General features: G+C 37.2%; 1 protein-coding gene across 1 annotated transcript in view; it reads right to left on the minus strand.

Moving 5' to 3' along the window:
- CADPS2 (calcium dependent secretion activator 2) overlaps positions 1 to 19,187 on the minus strand; it is a 794,189-nt gene that overhangs the window by 31,386 nt on the left and 743,616 nt on the right. The window contains exons 25-27 of the mRNA XM_019509247.1: positions 15,101 to 15,175; positions 11,279 to 11,362; positions 11,148 to 11,180 (exon numbers count right to left, since the gene is read on the minus strand). Coding sequence (XP_019364792.1) covers positions 11,148 to 11,180; positions 11,279 to 11,362; positions 15,101 to 15,175 — 192 coding nt within the window. The remainder of the gene's footprint in view (positions 1 to 11,147; positions 11,181 to 11,278; positions 11,363 to 15,100; positions 15,176 to 19,187) is intronic.

The raw sequence follows: 19,187 nt of genomic DNA on the forward strand, positions 1-19,187 counted from the left end.
GAACACACACACACACACACACACACCCACACACACACACACACACCCACACACACACACACACACACACACACACACACACACACACACACACACACACTTTTGAATATAGGTATCTAATCTCTCTCTCTCTCTATATATATGGAATATATATGTAGAAAGACAGAGAGAGAGAAAATACATATATCTATATCTAATCTATGTACAGGTATAGATATAAATATATATTCCAGAGTATATCCAAATACAGGGAGCAAGCAGGCTATGCAGTCCCATCATAGATGTTATTCCATTGTGGCTGGAATGGTGGTGCTTATCGCTACCTACGTGGTCCATGGTTCTAATGGAGTCTTTCTCAGATGGTCTCTAAGCCCATTATTCATATTAGCTTATTTAAAACTTATAAGAAGCCTTCTTCTAGGTGGAATAAAACAAGAGCTTAAGAGTTATGGATAGCCTTCTTCAACGGTTTTAGGCTTGGGTAAATTTAATTCCAAAAGTCTGTTATGCCTGAAAATAGTATTTTGACAATCTTCAGAGTTTGCAAATGAAGGATAACGTTTTTGGTAACCTAGATCAGATGATCGTACTGAATGTTTCGTAACAACACTTACTTCATAACTGGCTTGACTACAAAAGCTGTTTCTAAAGGCTCGGCTAAGCTGTGTCTGGTGCAGACCCTCAATTGTGGGAGAGGATGGTGGCTGTATCCAACATCTGCAGTCTCAGACATCTATTAAGACAGCATAAGGGCTGCTCTAATTCACACTTACTCATTACAGCTTCCTGGGAACTGTTATAATGATCAGGGATTGCCTGAGCAGCACGAGGCATCACTGCATATGTCAGAAACTATTCTCCAGTCAAATATTTATCATATTTTATAAAATTACATTTAAAAACATATGACAAGACATATGTGTATCAATACCTACCTTATTGCTCTATAACGGTATACAATTGTGTTCTTTTCCCTCATTCTCATGAACTATCATGAGAAAAGGGGCAGGTATAATTGAGTTGGAATATAAAAGTAGTAGGGCTCCAATGTGGAGCCCTTCTGTTAGCCTCAGAAACTTCATCTAAGATTTCAGAATGTCTGCCCTGTGTGAAATTGAGGGTTTTTTTTGTTTTACTGGGGTATGAAAAGAATGGTATAAATTTCTACGGATGAAGATTTTAACTGATTTTTAATGCTATCAGTATGTGCAGATGTCATTAAGAACAGACAATATTTAGTAACTTACAAAGTCATATACAAAATGAGGAACAGTTGAGAAGCCTGCTTCTTTCTGTTTTTACCATTCTTATATATATTTTTAAAAAGCTCTGTTCTTGGACATTTATTTCACTGACCTCTCACTTCAGCTTAGGAACAAAAATATTCCCACAGAATTTTAATACCTATCATTTCTGTGATACATGCACAATTTTTCCTTCAGGAACTTAAATAAAGAAATATTTGCCTTGAAAACAGTCAAACCTAGAAAAATAACATTTCCCATTAGCATCAACTCTTCATTTTTCTTTGAGATGTTTACCTAGTCTTGAAGCTGTGACATATGGGAATTTCACACCTAGTGAATATATTTTCATGTAGCTTGTGGCACAAGACTATAATCATTAAAAGAATATACACAAGTAAGAGTAACTGCAACAGCTGGTGACATTTACCAATTAGAATTACAGTTCTTTAAAACACTTCATTCTTTTTTAATGTGCGCAAGATAATTATCTCTGAAATTACTTGGGAAAAAACCTGTAATTTTCCTTTTAAAGTTTCTACTTATAGTACAAATGTGTCTGGAAAAGGAACAGTATCACTGTTCTTATGTTCCTTTTTGGTAAAGCTCTCTAGTTCAAAGACTACTGAAAACTTATTCACAAACTCACCCAAAGCAATTACAAAATGTCCCCTTATTACATTTCATTTGGGATAGATATTTTTTAAAACTTTCAATAAACAAACAGTAAAATGTCATCATCTCTTTAAACTAAGGATATTCTTCCACTTATTGGCTGTTAAATAAGTAAGAGAGAAAAAGCTGTTACAAGCAATAAAACACATCACTGACAGAATGTCTGAAGTTAGAAATTATTCTAGTATTGTTGATTTTTTTAATTTCAGAGAAAACATTAATTACTGAAATATAAATATCCAAAATTCTATAAAAAGACTGACTTGCATTAAGTGATTAAGCATGCCTTAAATGACAAAAATAAATCAATACTGAGTTATACTTGAGGTAATTATATCATGGTATAGAACAGTGGAATATTGCTTGGACTATTATTAATATAGAATAGGTTTTAAACGGGGGCAAGTATGTCATGTCTTTTAAACCGGAAGTATCAAATTCTGCTCCCTAATCCCTGCATGCAACTCCTATTGAAGTCACTGGAAGGGAGTTACTTGGATGTAACTGAGAGCAGAATAAGTGTAAAGGTTTTCTAACTGGCTGAAATCTTACAGTAAAGAAATAACCACAGTTTATGAAGGATGAAAGTTACTGTAGTGCTGTTTGTTTAATTCACAGCAGTAGACAAGAGTTTTGTTTATCTGAGAATGAAAGAGTAAGACACAAAGAGATTAATGGAAAAACTGAAAGCACAAAGACATCAAATAAATACCAGGAAATGAAGTGTTTTTAATAGGGTTACTCTGCCACTGGTTACACAAGTAACTGAATACACTGGCAAGTGAATGAGTTTAAACAAGGGTGTAAGCTTCAGCAGATTCTTTCTAGGGTTAATCACTAGTTAACCTGGCAAGATGAACATGCTGTTTAAAAAAAAAAAAGAGAGAAAAAATTCCTTGTTAATTATATACTGCAAGTGCTCTTACTTCCTGCTGCTGCACCTAATCCCACAGGTGCAGGTCTTCTCTTTTACTATTCACTGGTAGGTGGGTCCTGCTCTGCAGTCATTTTTCATAGCAACAGATTTAGATACAGAAGCTTCTGCTTAACCTTTCACTAGAGGTTAATAATACAACAGGAAAACACTGTCATGGGGCCTATTTAATAAGGAGACAAAATCTTAAATACACTATTCCAGTTTCAAAGATGATTCAGAAGCTACATTATAATTGACTTAATTTGAAAGCACATGTCTTTTCCCCTGGAAAATGCTCGCCTGCAGCAACCAATCAAAAGTAATGCTATATTGTCTTGATTTATGAGAATTAAAGGGTTTTGTAGTTGAAAGGCCTGCAACCAGTGCTACTACTTACCACTACTACTATTATTATTAATGTTTCCCTATGGGGGAGATACAGCTTGGTTCGTATGTGTTGCTTTACAACGCATAAACTTGTCCCAAGCTCAGTAGAAACCACATACATTTGTGTAAATACTTGAGTTACATTTAATCTCATTTTAGCACTGAGAAGAGAACGCTATTCACATATTGTATTAAACTGACTCATTTTCTGGTATTGAGAAAAAAATCTAGTTCTATAAAGGTTAATGCACCTGTAAAGCATTCATTCTTCAAGAGCTTAAAATGGGCCTTATAAACTACTAACTAAAGCACTAGGGTGGCAATTAGCTAGAAAGGAGTGATGAGCTGAAGGAAGCTACATGGGAGCATCTACTTAAAGTACCATCACCACAATGAAAGGAAGTTATGTGGTTTCGCTCACTCAGAAAGAAATCACTTGTCTGGATACTGCTAACTATCTCTCCGAGAGGTAACTCATGACCGATGCTCATGACTGGCTGGCTTTGAAAAAGACAGGGTGGCACAAATGACAGTAATTCAGAAATGTGGGTTAGATACCTTTGAAACCCCTTTTTCCTTACCCCTACCTCTTATCTTCAGACAGCACAAGTAAGGCAAAACAACACATTATTTGTACATTAAATTTGTTTGCAGGATGTTAGTGTGAGCTGAACGTGACCATGAGGAAGTTGTTTGGATGGAAAGAAAACCAGAGGAGAAGATTTCTTGACCCCTTCCACATCCTCTTTGAGAGCAAGAGTAGCTTTGGCACAGATTAAAGGGGAACATGGTAAAAGAATGCTGTCAGGCAAACCTTAGGCCCTAGTCCTGCAAACACTTTTGCAAATAATTTTCTCTGAGTCCTTTGAGACTGTGCAGGGTGCATGTGCTTACAACACTGGGCTCTTAATTCTCTAGTACATGGGGTCTTTAAGGTGCAGTTGCCATGACAAAATCCATTTTTAAACATCAGTTTTGCAAAGATATATATTTTACTTATATTATCTTAACTTTCCCACTGACTAGAGTGGGTCATACTTCATATCCACACTTACCAGATACTTCAAAACATGTGACAGGGTTAAGAACAGACTGTACTGAGACTGCTCTGGCATGTCACAGCACACTTAAAGCTTTGCATATAGATTTCATATTTGTTTACATATATATGGATTTCAAAATAGAAGAGACTTGTTTCTGAGTTTGTGTCAAGCAGGAAAAAGAGACTTTAAAAGAACATTAGAAGATTTTTCCTAAAGAATAATGGCACTATATGGTATTGAGGATAGACTTATTTTCAACAAATCAAAACAAAAAACCAAAACCAAAACAAACTGAAACCAAAGCCTTTCAGTTCTTAAAGGCAGTTAAATGAGGCACCGAAGGAGTTAAAATATGACACACATCTGGAAATAAAGACAGATCGCTATGTTTGTAAGGAACATGGATCTGGAACAGCTAGCCAGCTCATATCGACGGTGTAAGATTAGTGTGGCTGAGGATATACAAATAAGGAAAGAAGTTTCAAAGGCTCTTTTCTCCCTTCCAGTCCTTATAACAATGCAGATGTGGGGTAGAGAAACAAGGTACTGTGCAACTGTAGAACACCTGTGTTTCTGAACAGCCCCAAAATATGAATGCAACTGTACACCCAATTTTTTCTTGTAATGATCTGTTTACATGCACAAAATGGGTAATTGCAAATACAAGTGACTAGACAGATATGTAACCACTCATTTGTGTACAAAATTACTTCATTTACACGGTGAGAAACTGCATGGACAATTTTGTATATGCAATTGTGTACAGCATTTAGAAAAATCAAGCAAATGATGTCCTGTCAAGGTTAATTATACACTTTTCTTTCTACATGTTGCCACTTTCTCTCTTGATGCTCTGTGGTGAATAGGCTGTATATACAAACCACTATGGTAGCAAAGAAAAAGCACAGCCAGTGTTGTTGCAGTTCACTCAGATCCTCTAATGTTTTTTTCTAGGGCTTTGAAAGAAACCAATCAACCAGTTACAGAAAAAAACTGAGTAAACATTGAGGAAACCTATTTCTGACACGAACAAATCAACCATCCATTTCCAAAAAGCTCCTAAACCCAAGCATTTGATTATTAAAACAACATTATCAAGACTAACAAACTTCAGCTATGAGTACTTCACTGATGTGCTCTCTGCCTTTCCCTTTCTTTTATTTGACTGTGTGTTTGTCTTTTAGATCACAACTGGTCTGCTGAGCAAAAACGATCTTTTCTGTGAGAAAAGAACTTAGCATGTTTTAGGGAGCAAAGTAATCTATGCCAATAATTTTTCTTAAAATCTTTAATATCTCCATAATTTATCAGTGCTACTTCTGTTCTCAGTTCTGGGCTTTTGGCACTGTTCTGAATATTTTTTGCTGGAACTTCAACTGGTACGCTGATGTTCATAAGGACCACAGATCTAGAACAGCTACCCCACTCATATCAACAATATAAAATTTAACCCATGAAGGGTTTTCTTTTTCTTCTCCTCTCCTCTTCTTCTTTTTCTTTTGTAAAATACATATGCTACAGTCAGACACCAAACATCCCCAAAAAACAAGTCCTTGTGACAGGGTGCCATCTACATTCCCCAGTAAAGGCTTTCTAAAAAGAAAAGAAATATTGTTTTTACTGTCCTTGATTTAAACAGAAATGGAAAAGGAGATAGTTCATGATGGTTACATTTTGTCCTTGAAAAAGCTGAATCAATGGAAGAATGGATCACAACACTTAAACACTTTTCAAAAGACAATTTGACAGATAAATGGGAGCTCTGAGCTTACTTTCCCTATTCATGTTGGGAAGGCCATATGATGAATATATATTATTTTTGTCGTAATTTTGCCCAATTATTTAAGTATAATATGTAAATTAACTAGACACTTTAATATAACTGATTCTTCCCCCATACGTACAGCAATGCAGGATGCTATCAAAATCAAGGAATATAAAAAAGTAAGCAAAATGGACTATTCTATGATTATTCTCTCCTTAATTGGTCCCTTATTACTTATCACTTTCTCTCTCCTGTCTGCCTCAGTCTATTCATTCACATATGATATTTTAAAAAATTTTTCTTTTGTGGATTTAAATAGTCTATTTCCCACTTATTTTAATAAAGAACAGGATGGACACAAATTAAGCCTGGGCAACACAATACCAAAACTGCTCTGAATGCCTGTGGTTCCCACATCACACGTAAAACTAGGAAACCCACAACCATTAGTTTCACAGCTTCCAAAAGTCTGGCACAGATGAATACATACATGCCCAGGAATAAACTCATGATTTTTAGGAAAAAAAAAGGTATGACAGACATTCAAGTCTCAGCCTCTATTCATAATAGGATCCTTGACTACAGAGATACTTGACGTTATGGTCAAAAAGAGGGCGTGCTTAAGAGCTGTCCAGAACAAGGAAGCTGCTTTCCTGAATTGGGGCCTTGTGATTAATTTTGCATTTTCAAAGCAAACTTGGCCCTAAAATACTCCCTTTTTCTTTTTTAAGCTACAGAAAGCACAGAATATTTTCAATGCATGGAATTTCCAAAACGGGCCACACACCTGTAATGTTCAAAAGGTCAGCTGTTGGTGTGGTTAAGGAGTTATATTGCTATTCTGAACCTGGTGAACATCATCATGATAGCATAGATGGCAAAGATCTTCCTACTCTAGACCCAAATACTATATTTTCTTGTGCAAAGCCCCTGTGTTTTCAGAGCCTGGTTTGGCATTGGTATAAAATTAAAACACTTTAAGTCTGCTCCACTTAACAGTTAGCTACAACAAATCTCAAGTAAGTGTTATGTGGCTAAAAAGCAATATTGCTTAGCATCTAACCCTCCTCACCATGTCCCCGTACATCTTCCTATACTATGAAAATATGAAAGAGAGAACAGAATGAAGCGTTATTAATTGGTAGGGAGAACCAATTCATTTTATTTCATGAAACAATACCTAACAAGAAAATTACAACTGCTTCCCCGTTGGCTTTCTTAGCCTGCCACACTTCTTGGAGTTAATCAGGCCAGGACTCACTGCTGGTAAACTACACAATACATCCAGGGCAGTTTTTAAATGTCCTCCATTTCCCACTATTTTCTCTTTATATTTCAATTTTCCTGATGCAGTGCTTTTACAGGTACTGCGGAAACTAAAGCTACCATTCTGAGCTCTTCATATTATTCTTGCAGTTACATTTTTGCTCAGAGGTGGTTCCTGTGGTGTCCATGAAAAGAAAACTGGAGATTTATGTTTTGCTGTGCAGCTACATCTAGATCAGCCATTCCCAAGCTAAAGAGTCATGGCACCAAGCAGGATCACAGTACTTGTGAGTGGGGCTGTGAGTCTCAGAGTCTGTAATTCCCTTAAACCCACAATTAACCAGTGTGCCTTAAGAGGTGGCAGAAATATTCTGCTCTTTAGCTGCTCCATGATAACTGTGCCTGTACTCACAATTGCCCCAAGGTAAGTGAAAGCTAAACCAGAAAAATTTAGCTCAGTTTCATTTAGGAGTAACTGCCTTGATTTAGCCGTCACCATGGGGTTAGAGTGGAAGACTGACCATTAGTACAGAGCTGCTGAGGGTCAATTAAGTCCTGCTCCCTCTTAAGTGCAGGTACATGAATGGTTACTTCTGTCCTGGTAAGTTCTGGTTCCCTTTTAATTAATGGGTTGGGACTTATAATACCTCAGGTGCTCTGCAGTAGTTGTTCCTTTGCCTGCTCTCACCCTGTGGTGTGAGCTAGATGAAGGCAGCTTGCCACTATATAAAAAGGGGTTAAGTTTCTGTGGTTTAGTTTCTGTTTGCCACAGGGTGTTTGCATGCAGGGTGGAAGATTTACCGTGTCAGGTGAGGTGCATTAACTGTGTGTGTGTTGGCTTCTATCATGCAGTAAGTCAGTAGTGTAATGGGAGTGGAGGGGGCATGGCTGGAGCACAAAGGTAGCCTCCGCTACAGTGTACCTCCACCTTGCAACACCCCTGCAGTAAGTGAAAGCTAAATCAGGGAAACTTATCCCTGTTTCATCAGGGGTAAGCTTCCTTGCCTTCGCTGTCACTGTAGGGTAAGAGCAGGTACTAGAGGCAGTTACTGTGAAGCAGATGAATCATGGTAAATCCACCCCTCTCTAATTGTGAGAACATGAACACTGGTGACAGCATGTATGAAATTATCTAAGTGCAGCTAACACGAGAAAAGTTTGGGACCTGTTGATCACAACCTTGTTGTTCCTGCTCTTTGGGAGATCATTTGTGAATCAGATCTTTGGAGCAGTGGCCCACATCTGGATGGGTGGAACTGTACATACCTCAGCATGAAATCTCAAGCCCTACTTGGAACAACATTGGTTCCCATATATCTTTGTTTCCCTGTGAATTTGGGTGGGTTCAGAATTTGACCATCAGACAAAATGGAATTTATCACATATTTGAAGCAGTATCAAACTAAAAGCAGCAGTGACTCACACAGCCTCACATGGCAAAAAAGGAGGATTTTCACAAGCTTTCAGTATTAGGTCACACTAATCCAAAGGGGCATCAAAGAATCACACGAGGCAGAAGCACAACACACTTGCTCCACATGCACTAAGACAGAAAACAAACACAATGTCACCTGCTGCCTTAGTGCCTCACTGGGCAAATGAAGGCTCTCTCTCTTGAATGCATAATGATGCATGTCCTGCACTGGACTCAGGCAGCTACACTAGGTCCGTTTCAGGGCGCAGTGTACATGGAGTGGGTGGGATATGTTTTGTGAATTTACAGAACTCTGCCAGTTCACATGAAAAGCACTCCCATTTTTCTAGTATATATAAGGAAACGAGATCTCAAAAGCCCTTGTCATTGGCCCAAGTCTTCTGCCACTGAAGTTGAAGGTGATGATAAATGCTCTGTCTGGGTAATACAAGAGAGAGGGGACATTTTGTCAGATGAAGAGGAACATATTTTCCTTGGAGCCTGGAGGTGAAGGCTCTCTTAGTGCAGCAGTCCTTTGACAACACTCACATGGTCTTGGAGTCAATGAATGTTTGCTCAGGAAATTCAGGTCACTGGAAGGAAGATGGAGGTACAGATTTTGGCCAGGCCACATCTTTATTTTGTCAATGTACACCCACCTCACACATTAGACATTTAACAAGGTCTAAGGAAGGCTTACAGGGCTTTCATGATATAACCAGTATCCCAAAGTTGGCCTCTCAGACTACCCTGCTAGGACTCCATCCAATTCTGATTCCAAGCTGCACCTAAATCTGTGAAGACTTCAGGCCTCTTCTTACAGGCACAATGTCCATCAGCTAAAACTGTAGCTGACTGAGAGCTCGCATGTTCAGCCTTTAGTCGTACTGGGCACTGGCCTCAAATTATGACGACAGATCTTAGGCTTCTGAATTCTAGTATTCTTTACCTCACCTCCTCCCTCTTTTCTGGGTGCAATGCATCCCAATTCTTGGCTCACCCTGAAATCGTATACAATCCAACGTGGTAGAGGTGAGGAAGGCATTTTTTTTAACCAAGCTTTGTCTTGTCAACACCTACCTTCTGGGGAAAATGTTTCACCTAGTCTGATGAAATGTCCCCTCCATCTTACATTACCCAGACAAAGCGTTTGTGGCAGCAGACTTGGGCTAATGATAAGAGCTTCTGAAACCTCTTTTCCATGCAAAATGGGAGTGCTTTTCATGTGAACTGGCAGAACTCTATTAATTTAAAAAATAATTTTTTCCACTGGTGTTTGTCTTGGTGTCTGAAATGCCTTTCCCAAGGGCTTTTGAGAAAATCCCCTGACAAAAAAATACTGCCAAATTGAACCCATTGCTTTGAAAGGAGGACAGGTGGAAAGTTTCTGATAAAACAGTGATTATTATGATTTGGTAAAAGGAAAAAAGTACCTAACCAAAGACAAAAGACCAAAAATATTAAGAAGGAAATTTCATAAACAGCTTTGCGTTGTGAAAGTTGGAGAGAAAAATAAGACAAAGATAATGTAACAACATAACAGAGTTCTACAAACCTGGTAAGGATTTTAATTTTATTGAGGGCCTTTGGATTTTTATTACGGAGCCAGTGAAACCTCACAGATATCAAATTTCTAGGGTATAAAACTGAGAAATGGATTTCTAGCTCCTATATAAGATAATGTATTATTTTTCATAATAAATTGTATTTCATGTTTCTTGTTGCATCAATTAAGAAAGACTGTATTAGAAGAGGTATTTCAATATTATTAAATTCATCACATTTTATCACTATATTTACCAGCAAAGATTATTCTACAATTCTGCTGGAGAGGTGGCAATGAAAAGCCTTGTGAGAGAATGGGTGCCATTTATTTTTGTTGAGGTACTGACCTTTTTCAGGGCTGTCCAAATTCAGAGTGGCCAGGGGCAACATGTCTCATTGCTTGTGGGCCCTAGGTTGCACACTGTGTGGGTCACATGCCACAGGGGCCGCACACCACACAGGGTAAAGGCAGAAGGACTGAATCTTAAGTAGAGAATTATGAATGGTGGATAGCTAAAGACACTGCCTGTATGTATATTATCCAATTGCCGAAGTGTTACTAATCCTACACATCTGAATAATATATCCAAATGATGAAATGTCCCTTATGATAAGGTTCCTAGGTTACAATCCTCTTTCCTCCCACAACTGAAAAAGTGCATTAAGAATAACCTTTCTAAGCTTTGCTTTGAGACTTAGCTGTTGCTTGAGGGAAATGAAATGCCCTCTAAGGGTTGTGGTGGCTGTTTAAATACTTTGTGTAACAGTATAATGAACCTCTGTAGGAAAGCAAAGTGACAACAGTGAAAAATGCAAAACAAGGAAGCAATATTTATTTGTGCATTGCATTACTCTTAATATTAGGGAAAAATGAACTAGAAGTCATACTTACAGGTACATCAACATATTTTGCAGCCGCTTTCACCTTTAGGAAATGTAAAAGTAAGAAATAGTGTAAATGGGAACCACTGGGATTACGTGTAGTTTTAGAATCAATAGTTGGTCAAAATTTCTTATACTTACAGTGAATGAAAGGATCGATGAGAAGAAAGTGCCTTCATCATACCGTGATAATTTAGACAGCACACTTTCTAATACTGAAACAAACTAAAAACAAAACAGAATAAACAAAAAACCGAGTATAAACATATATATACGTGAATAGTGTCAAAAATAGCTTTTCTGAGTGGGAAATGAATCCTTCCTCTTTTGGCTTGCATTGTGTAACAGAGCACAGGAGTCTGTACAAACCTGACCTCTTTACCTCCTAAAGAGCTAAATCATGGGAAACATTTCTTTTCTCCTGATCAGCAGAGACAAAACTGACAGAAGTCACTGCCTACAACTGCTGCAGACAACTGAGAAATAGAAACCCAAACTAAATCAAAATGCAAAAACCCTCCAGAAAATGGCAAGCTAGCTCATGCCACCTCCAGAATGTGTGGTTTAAATAATATAAGTATCACTTGTATAGTGATACACATATTTTTATACACTAAAATTTCATAATGCATCACAAAAATTTGCATATGTATACTTGTTTACAGTCATCTGACTTGCACTAATACACCCACTGGAAAACCTTTTTCTCAATATCATAGTGATGGAAAATGAGGATGGATTGCAGTTACTGAATTCACCCTGATATTAGAAATTGTTCTTATGTTTAAAATGGAGATGAAATTACTAACACTGATATCACTGGTTTGTGAGTTAATCCCATGGACTATGCTGGCACAGCTCTAAGGAAAGTTACCGAACTGCTTCTGAAGAGCCTACTAGGGATCAGAAAACATCAGGCCCTGGCTCTTTGGTCTACATGCCCTTTGATCTGCTTTGGGAGCAGAAAGACATAAATGTGCTTATTCTCTGAGTGGTATCATTCCTGAATCAGGATGATGTAAAGGTAGGGTGGACCCATCTTTGCCAACTACTGCTGAGTTTTGGCACTAAGCACAGTTCTTGCAGATGCACAAATGGGATCAAAGCATTACAGAAAAGTACAGTTGGAAGGCACCTCTAGAGTCCAGCTAGATCCTTAACCTTTTGTAAAACTCACCAACCCCACTCTTCCAACTCAATTAAAAATAAGGAAACAAAAAAGCCCTCTAACACCTCCACTTATAATATTTAGTTTGTATCGCATTTAGGAGATCATATGCAATTTAAAAAAGCTGCCAATTACTGCCCATGTACATACTGCTCACAGGTGAACTTCCTCATGACATACATAAAGAATGTTTAAAAAGTAACTGTTTGCTGCCTATGCACTCCTTCCCAGAATCAAGAAGCAGCATTTTATGAGTGTGAGGACAGGACAAAATTCCATCTGGCATGCTGTTAATGGGCACTGTAACAGTGTCACAACAGTGTCACCTTACCTTCTCCCCAAGAGGAGCTGAGATCATCACATTATAAACCCTGCTCCTAACAGTTCAAGGAGCAAGACTGTGTGTACAACTGTACTCCTCACTTATCTATCAACCTCATCTGATCTAATCCTTCACATTTATAATGATTTATTATCATGATAGCATCCAAGAGCTGTACACAGATTTAAAAAAAATGAACAGGGAGCTTCCTGAAGGGATAGTAGTTGGTGCTTTGCTCTGCTCTGGGTATAATCAAGGTTCCTACCTTAGATGGGATGCTTTGCCACTACATGCTATACAGCAATCATTGCTCAGACATCACAGCCTTCATCTAACAACGTTTATCTTATTCAAAATAATTATTTCTGCAAAACATTAGTCAATATTACTCTGGAAAGGCCTGCTGCAGTACTGAATGGTTTCAGAAATGGTACTGTGATAATGGTTACAACATCTTGAATAATATGAGAACATAAAAAAGAAAAAAAATCCCTAGCAAATCTAGTTAAATACAAAGCTTCTGATGGAGCTAGTTAGTGTATCTTTAGCTGTTTCCTGTGATGTCTCTACATAGTCCTGAGGGACTATGTAAGTACTTCTGGGTATACTCTACATTTTCAGATCTTCTCAGTTTGTCACAGTAAGACAAGTATCATAGTGCTTTATTATTGTGTCTTGTTCAAGTGACTGGTTTAATATTCTGAAACAGGAAATAATATTTGTTAAGTTAGCAGTGAGTACACAAAATGTCACTGAAATAAAGAGTATGAGTATCCTTTTAATTTCCATAGGGAATTGCTATGGTTAAAAGCAAATAACAAAAGCTTTATTCTGGAAAGAAACAGTGAGAATAAGGAAAAAGTCATAATAAATTGCAAGAGCACAAAAATAGTGTAATAATATAATATTCTCTTTGAATGCCATAAATAAAAATATATTGATACTATAAAACACAACTCTTGATTCTTGCTGACTGAGAACACAAGTGAAACACCAACTTTATTTTGCACTTCAAACTATTCCTTGCAGTGGAAAAAAAAAACAAGCACTGCTCATATAAGCTATTAATATTTCAGTCTGAAAAGACTGACCATTTACTTGAAAGCTTAACCAATCACAAAAACAACTGGCTCTCCCCTTTCCTAGTTTATATTCCTGTACTAGTATCAGTGATTACTGATTAAGAACTAACTTAGTTTTGATCATGTACTGTTTTCAGAAATTTCCTTGCATATGCCCATTACAAATATGACTATCTTTATCCACAGCTTCAAATATTACATGCATTCTAATTAAAGAAGCTTACATTTAGTAGCATTTTATTTCATTTACATATATACACAGAAATTTAGATACAATATTAGTCTAAGTGAGGATTAGCTTCATGTAATGCTTCAAACTTGTACATCTTAGTCATTTGTCACTAATATGTGCACAAAAGAAGATGTATATGTATTTTTGTGACTTCATAGTTTTAAAAAGTTTAGACATGTTTTGCTCAAACTTCTATGAAAAGTCCACCTTTGGCATAAGCCCAAGTATGGGGAATATTAGTAAAAACAGAATTTTTGAAAAATCTGTGAACAAATGAATAAAAGGCATAGTGGAAACTTGAATATAACCTTAAATACAGCATTCTTCATTGGCACCTTCATTAATTCATGTATCCAGTAAATACAAACATTTTCTCTTATTTCTGAAATGCAGATATTTCTGGGGTTGAACACATTACGTTTAATAGTACACTGAGACTGTACTTGAAAGCAGAAAATTATAGTTTAAAAGCTATGTTTGTTGTTTACTATTTTTAAAACTATGCGTTTTTATTTTTCTATGCATCTGTGATTCCAACTGGATAAAGACATACTAATACCCATTCATTTTGCTTCACTTAATAAACATCCTCTTAGTATTTACAGTATGACAAAATCTTTTTAAAATACATTTAAAAAATAGCCAATTCCAAGAGGTAACTGCTTCCTGAATATTTTAAAAATCAAAATAGTTCATAAAGAAAAAGTAAAAATAGCTATTCAGATTTTCCTTTCTTTAAATACTGTTGTAATTACTGATGTAAATACCGTTTTAAAAATGGAGAGAAAGTTTTCTTCATGCTCAAAAAATAAGTATGAAAATCACATAATTAATAAAGGTGGTGCTTGTGCTACTGGCTGCCAAAAATTCATCGGATGTAGTAATGTACAAAGGCGAAACATATCCGATAAGCAAATACAATAAAAATGGGTACCCTGCCAATTTCATTCTGTAAAAATTCATGTTAACTTCGGCAAGTATTCTTTACAAGCCTTTTTTCAATTGCATTACAAAAAAATACAAAAGGAATTGCATTCTATTTAACAATATAAATATATTCAATATAAACATTAGTCTAATTTACCAGCTGCAAGCTGAAAATCCATAATCTGAAATGCATTTATAATGTTACTATAATTCAAAATCTAAGCATGTTTACCTTTGAAACAAGAAGTGAAATAATTTCTTTAACAGTTTCCTCAATCAAGTCATCTATTTTGGAATGGTATTGTTTCTGTATTTTAAAAGACAAAGACAGCATTAGAATGTACGTGAACACACCACTTTTGTCATAAGTCATAAATGGTACAAAGCTGCTAACCCTGACAGATCAGATTTACTTAAAATTATCATTTTGAACATCAGAAGAACAAAACCTTGAAAACGATCCACCCAATCAACACTTTCTTACATTCTGTGTTGAAAATTTTCCCATGTACACTGTTGAGTTAAGCAGCTAATGGGGTTACTATTTAGATGAATTGAGTTCTTATTCTTATTCAGGCGAAGGAATGTGAAGGATACTTTTTGTCTTCTCCTATATAATTAAGGTGGCCATGTATTTTTTTTCTAAAGGGTTGGTTTAGCAGGAGAAGCAAAAAGACTAGAAAAAGATTTAATTAATACAGCATTTCATGTCTGACAACTCTCATTCATAAGTTATTTTAAATGTCCCTTAGAAATAAAATGAGCTCCCAATTGTTCATCCTAAAAAGGGTCTTTTTGTCAGCACAGTGAGCTGCAGTTTATACAAATCTTACAATATGCTCAAGCAAGGGCAAAATTAAAATTTCATCAACAAAGCTGAATAGATGGTAACAAATTAATAGGCCATAAAAGGCATAATAAACCAGTCCTCATTCTTTGTAGCCTTTTTCTCCTGTTTTTTCCTTGAAAAAGATGCCTCTAAATAAGTGCTGTTTAAAATAAATCTGAAAGACTTTTTCGCTTTCTTTAGATAATACTACAGAGATCCATCCTGAAATTAACAGAAGGGAGGGCTCCTATTCTGCTGCGAAGGCACATCAATTTAAACAGCAATTCTTCCTTTAGAAACATTTATCTGACAGCAAAGATTGTCCCCAATAGCCACTTCACAGAAAATGTGACTTGTAAAGACTAACCCTATCTTCATAGTTCAAGGCTACTTAGAACAGCTAACAACATAATGCTTGGAGTAAAAGTACTGAGGTCAATATAAACATTAGCCTAACTTAGCAGCTGCCAGCTGAATAGTTGGTTCCAAGTTGTAAGTTTTTGAAGGCTATATTATTTCTCTCTCAAAGTTGCAATGTAAATCAAAACATGAAGTCAGATTAGTACAACTTATTTAGGAGATTATTTTCTAAGCAGTAAATACCTACTGTAGTTACATTTAAATTGAGAGCATACAGCTATGTAAATTTATATGTGTGTATTTAATTAATCAGCAGATCAAATATTATTATTATTATTACACCTTCTCTTATTTTATAGATAGTCTTTCCTTTAAAAGCAAGCAAACCACCTGCAATTGAATATATGTTAAATATACATCAATGCACATATTATTATTTTTAAAGAATGAAAGAACATGGCAAAAATATACAGAAAAAATTGTGGTTGAACACTGCAGATTTCTAGTCCTTACCACACACACAAGGGGATTTATGCTAATGTTTTTAACAATTTTTGGGGACATTTGAGCATGTATATCAATCAATATCACTGACTTTGTTGTTTAGGCCACCTCCAGACTGCAATGCATCCTGGCTACCCAGCAGAACTATTTAAGATTTAAGTTAATAACAAGTGACCTCCCATAAAATTTCCTCAGCTTCACCTCTACAGCTAACAATTGCAGAGTTCAAAAATAATGTAAACAAACTCCACTTTTAGCTCTCTAAACCATAGATTTCCACTTTCTTCTTCTATTTCCAATTTGTGTCACACTGGGCCATCAAGGGGCACTCAGCATGGTGGAAGATGGCTGGGTAGTCCTAAAAGTATGGCCGCATGAAGGATGTTGGGAGTGTTTCAGTCCTTGGTTATGGTGCAAGTTTGATTGTTGAATGCTTTCATGAACAATCTGTGAGGCCATGTATACTTTCAACCTTTGTTTTTAAGGTTTTTTTCCTAATAAAAATAGTCTAAATATCTTTCCTGTTCCCTCCTCTTCTCCCTGGCAAACACACACACACGAATGAATAGGAAGTGGGATTTTAATTCATTGGCTAAAGTGAGTCTCTAATATGAATATGTGTTGGAAGAAGAGATGAACCAAATGAAAACATTAAGCCTAGGGACAGACATTACACATAAACAAGTTTAAGTGATCAGAAACTGGTTTAAACCTGTAACAGAACATAAGTTCAGTGCACATAAGTAAGTTTCAAAATGGCTGAAACTGGTTTAAGATAAACCTGGTTGAATGTAGTATCAGACTTAACTGATTTGGGTCAAACCAATTTATGCAATTTCTGTCCCAGACCCCTTCCTGTTTAGGTTAAACCACAGTCCCCCAGCATCCCAGATGCTTTGCAGTCCTAGTCTGAACTGTGCTCTGTGTTCCAGAGAGCAGGGCTGGACTTGCCCCTCTCCTCCCTTGCCAGAGCTCCAGTGGAGACTGCAGGCACAGCAGGGTCTGCCTAGCTTCCTCCTGCTCTAACCCTCCTCGCTGCTCACCGCTCAAGCAGGGATCCTCCCTTCCCTCCCACAGGACAGACCTGAACCCCACAGACCCTAGGCATGTGGTGTGCTAGCTAATGCTGAGAGGTGTCTGCATGTGTGTGTCTCCAATTTTACTGGGACAGGAGAAAGGCAGACAGGACAAAATCAGGAAGAACAGTGTCCACTTTGGGCTTTTTGGAGCTAATCAACAACTCAGCTGGTAATGTCCCTCTGTTCCTTCCTTGGAAAAAGCTGTTCACAAAGAGCCTGAACTAGTGAGAGAGGCTTTTGTTTTCTTGATAGGCTGCTAAACGCTATGTTATCAGCTCTCTGCTGGCTCCCTCACCTGTCAGGTTTCCAGATAGTATGAAGAAGCAGGGAGAGGGAAATTGAAAAGCCCAGTATCATCAACAGATGCATACACTGCACACCCCCCTTCACCTCAGAGTGCTAGCTTGTGGTTGCGGTCTGGCAACACTCCCTCCCCTTGAGCAGTGAGCAGGGAAAAGCCTGGGACAGTGCACGCAGGGTGGAGCTCTGCTGGGGCCTGGCCACGCCTCCCTCAGCTCAGCAGTATAGAAAGGAAGGGAGGGCTGCTCTAGCACTCCCCCCCTCAGCTGTGCCTGCATATGCCTGCATTTCCTTACTCCAGAGGGAATGTCTCTACAGTTGCAAACTGGTTCAGCCTGGCTAGGTTAGACTAACCTGCAAAGATTGAATCAATTCAGGCTCAGGCTTTTTGAATGTCTGTCCTTAGCCTAAAAGATTCTGAGACAGGCTCACCAAAATCATGACATTGGTAAGGCATAAGTGATAAGGTAATGAGTCGATAATTCTGAAATATTCAAGAGATATCTTTCCTACTTTTAAATTATTTTACCTGTGATTCATTCAACCATCTTGAGGAATGGGATTTCCTCTACTGTTCAAATTAGCCAGGCTACACAGAACAATCAACCATCTCTTTCATGCCCACTTTAATTTCTCCTTCTCCCCTGTTCTCTGCACTATATTAAGCTTATTTATCTTTTTGCAGAACTCTAGAAGTCCTACAGAATTTAGATTATAATGTTTTAAAATAACATATATTGCATAAATTATCCCTACTAACAAAACGTATCAAACCTTGACTAAAAATAAATCAAATGCTTCATTATAGGAAAAAAAAAATCCAATCTGTTCCCAAGCAGCAAATATATGGATCCAAGAACTCAAAAGACTAGTATTCACAGGTTCTCAGTTCAGGAAGGTAGTTCAGCATCTAATAGCTGAAGGTAATATCTTCTAAGGATGACAACTCAAACTTGCAGCACCTTCCAAAATGGTAGGTACTGCTAACTTTCTCATTGTAATCCATCTCTTATTAGCATATTAATTGGCCATGCCCATGGCACAATGGGCTGTGAACAGTGCTGAAAGAATTGATACTGTAGACTCAGATTGTAGATGTGGAAAGATATACAAGACTATATCTACAAAAGTATGTATATGATCTATCAAAACCTTTCATAAAACCTGATAGCCCAAGAACTACTTCACAGTTAGGGCGGCTAGGATCTGGAACCAACTGCCAAGGGAAGCGGTGCTGGCTCCTACCT

The sequence above is a fragment of the Gavialis gangeticus genome, unplaced genomic scaffold (assembly GCF_001723915.1).
Source record: "Gavialis gangeticus isolate Ggan-Ray unplaced genomic scaffold, GavGan_comp1, whole genome shotgun sequence".
In the NCBI taxonomy this organism is placed as follows: Eukaryota; Metazoa; Chordata; order Crocodylia; family Gavialidae; genus Gavialis; species Gavialis gangeticus.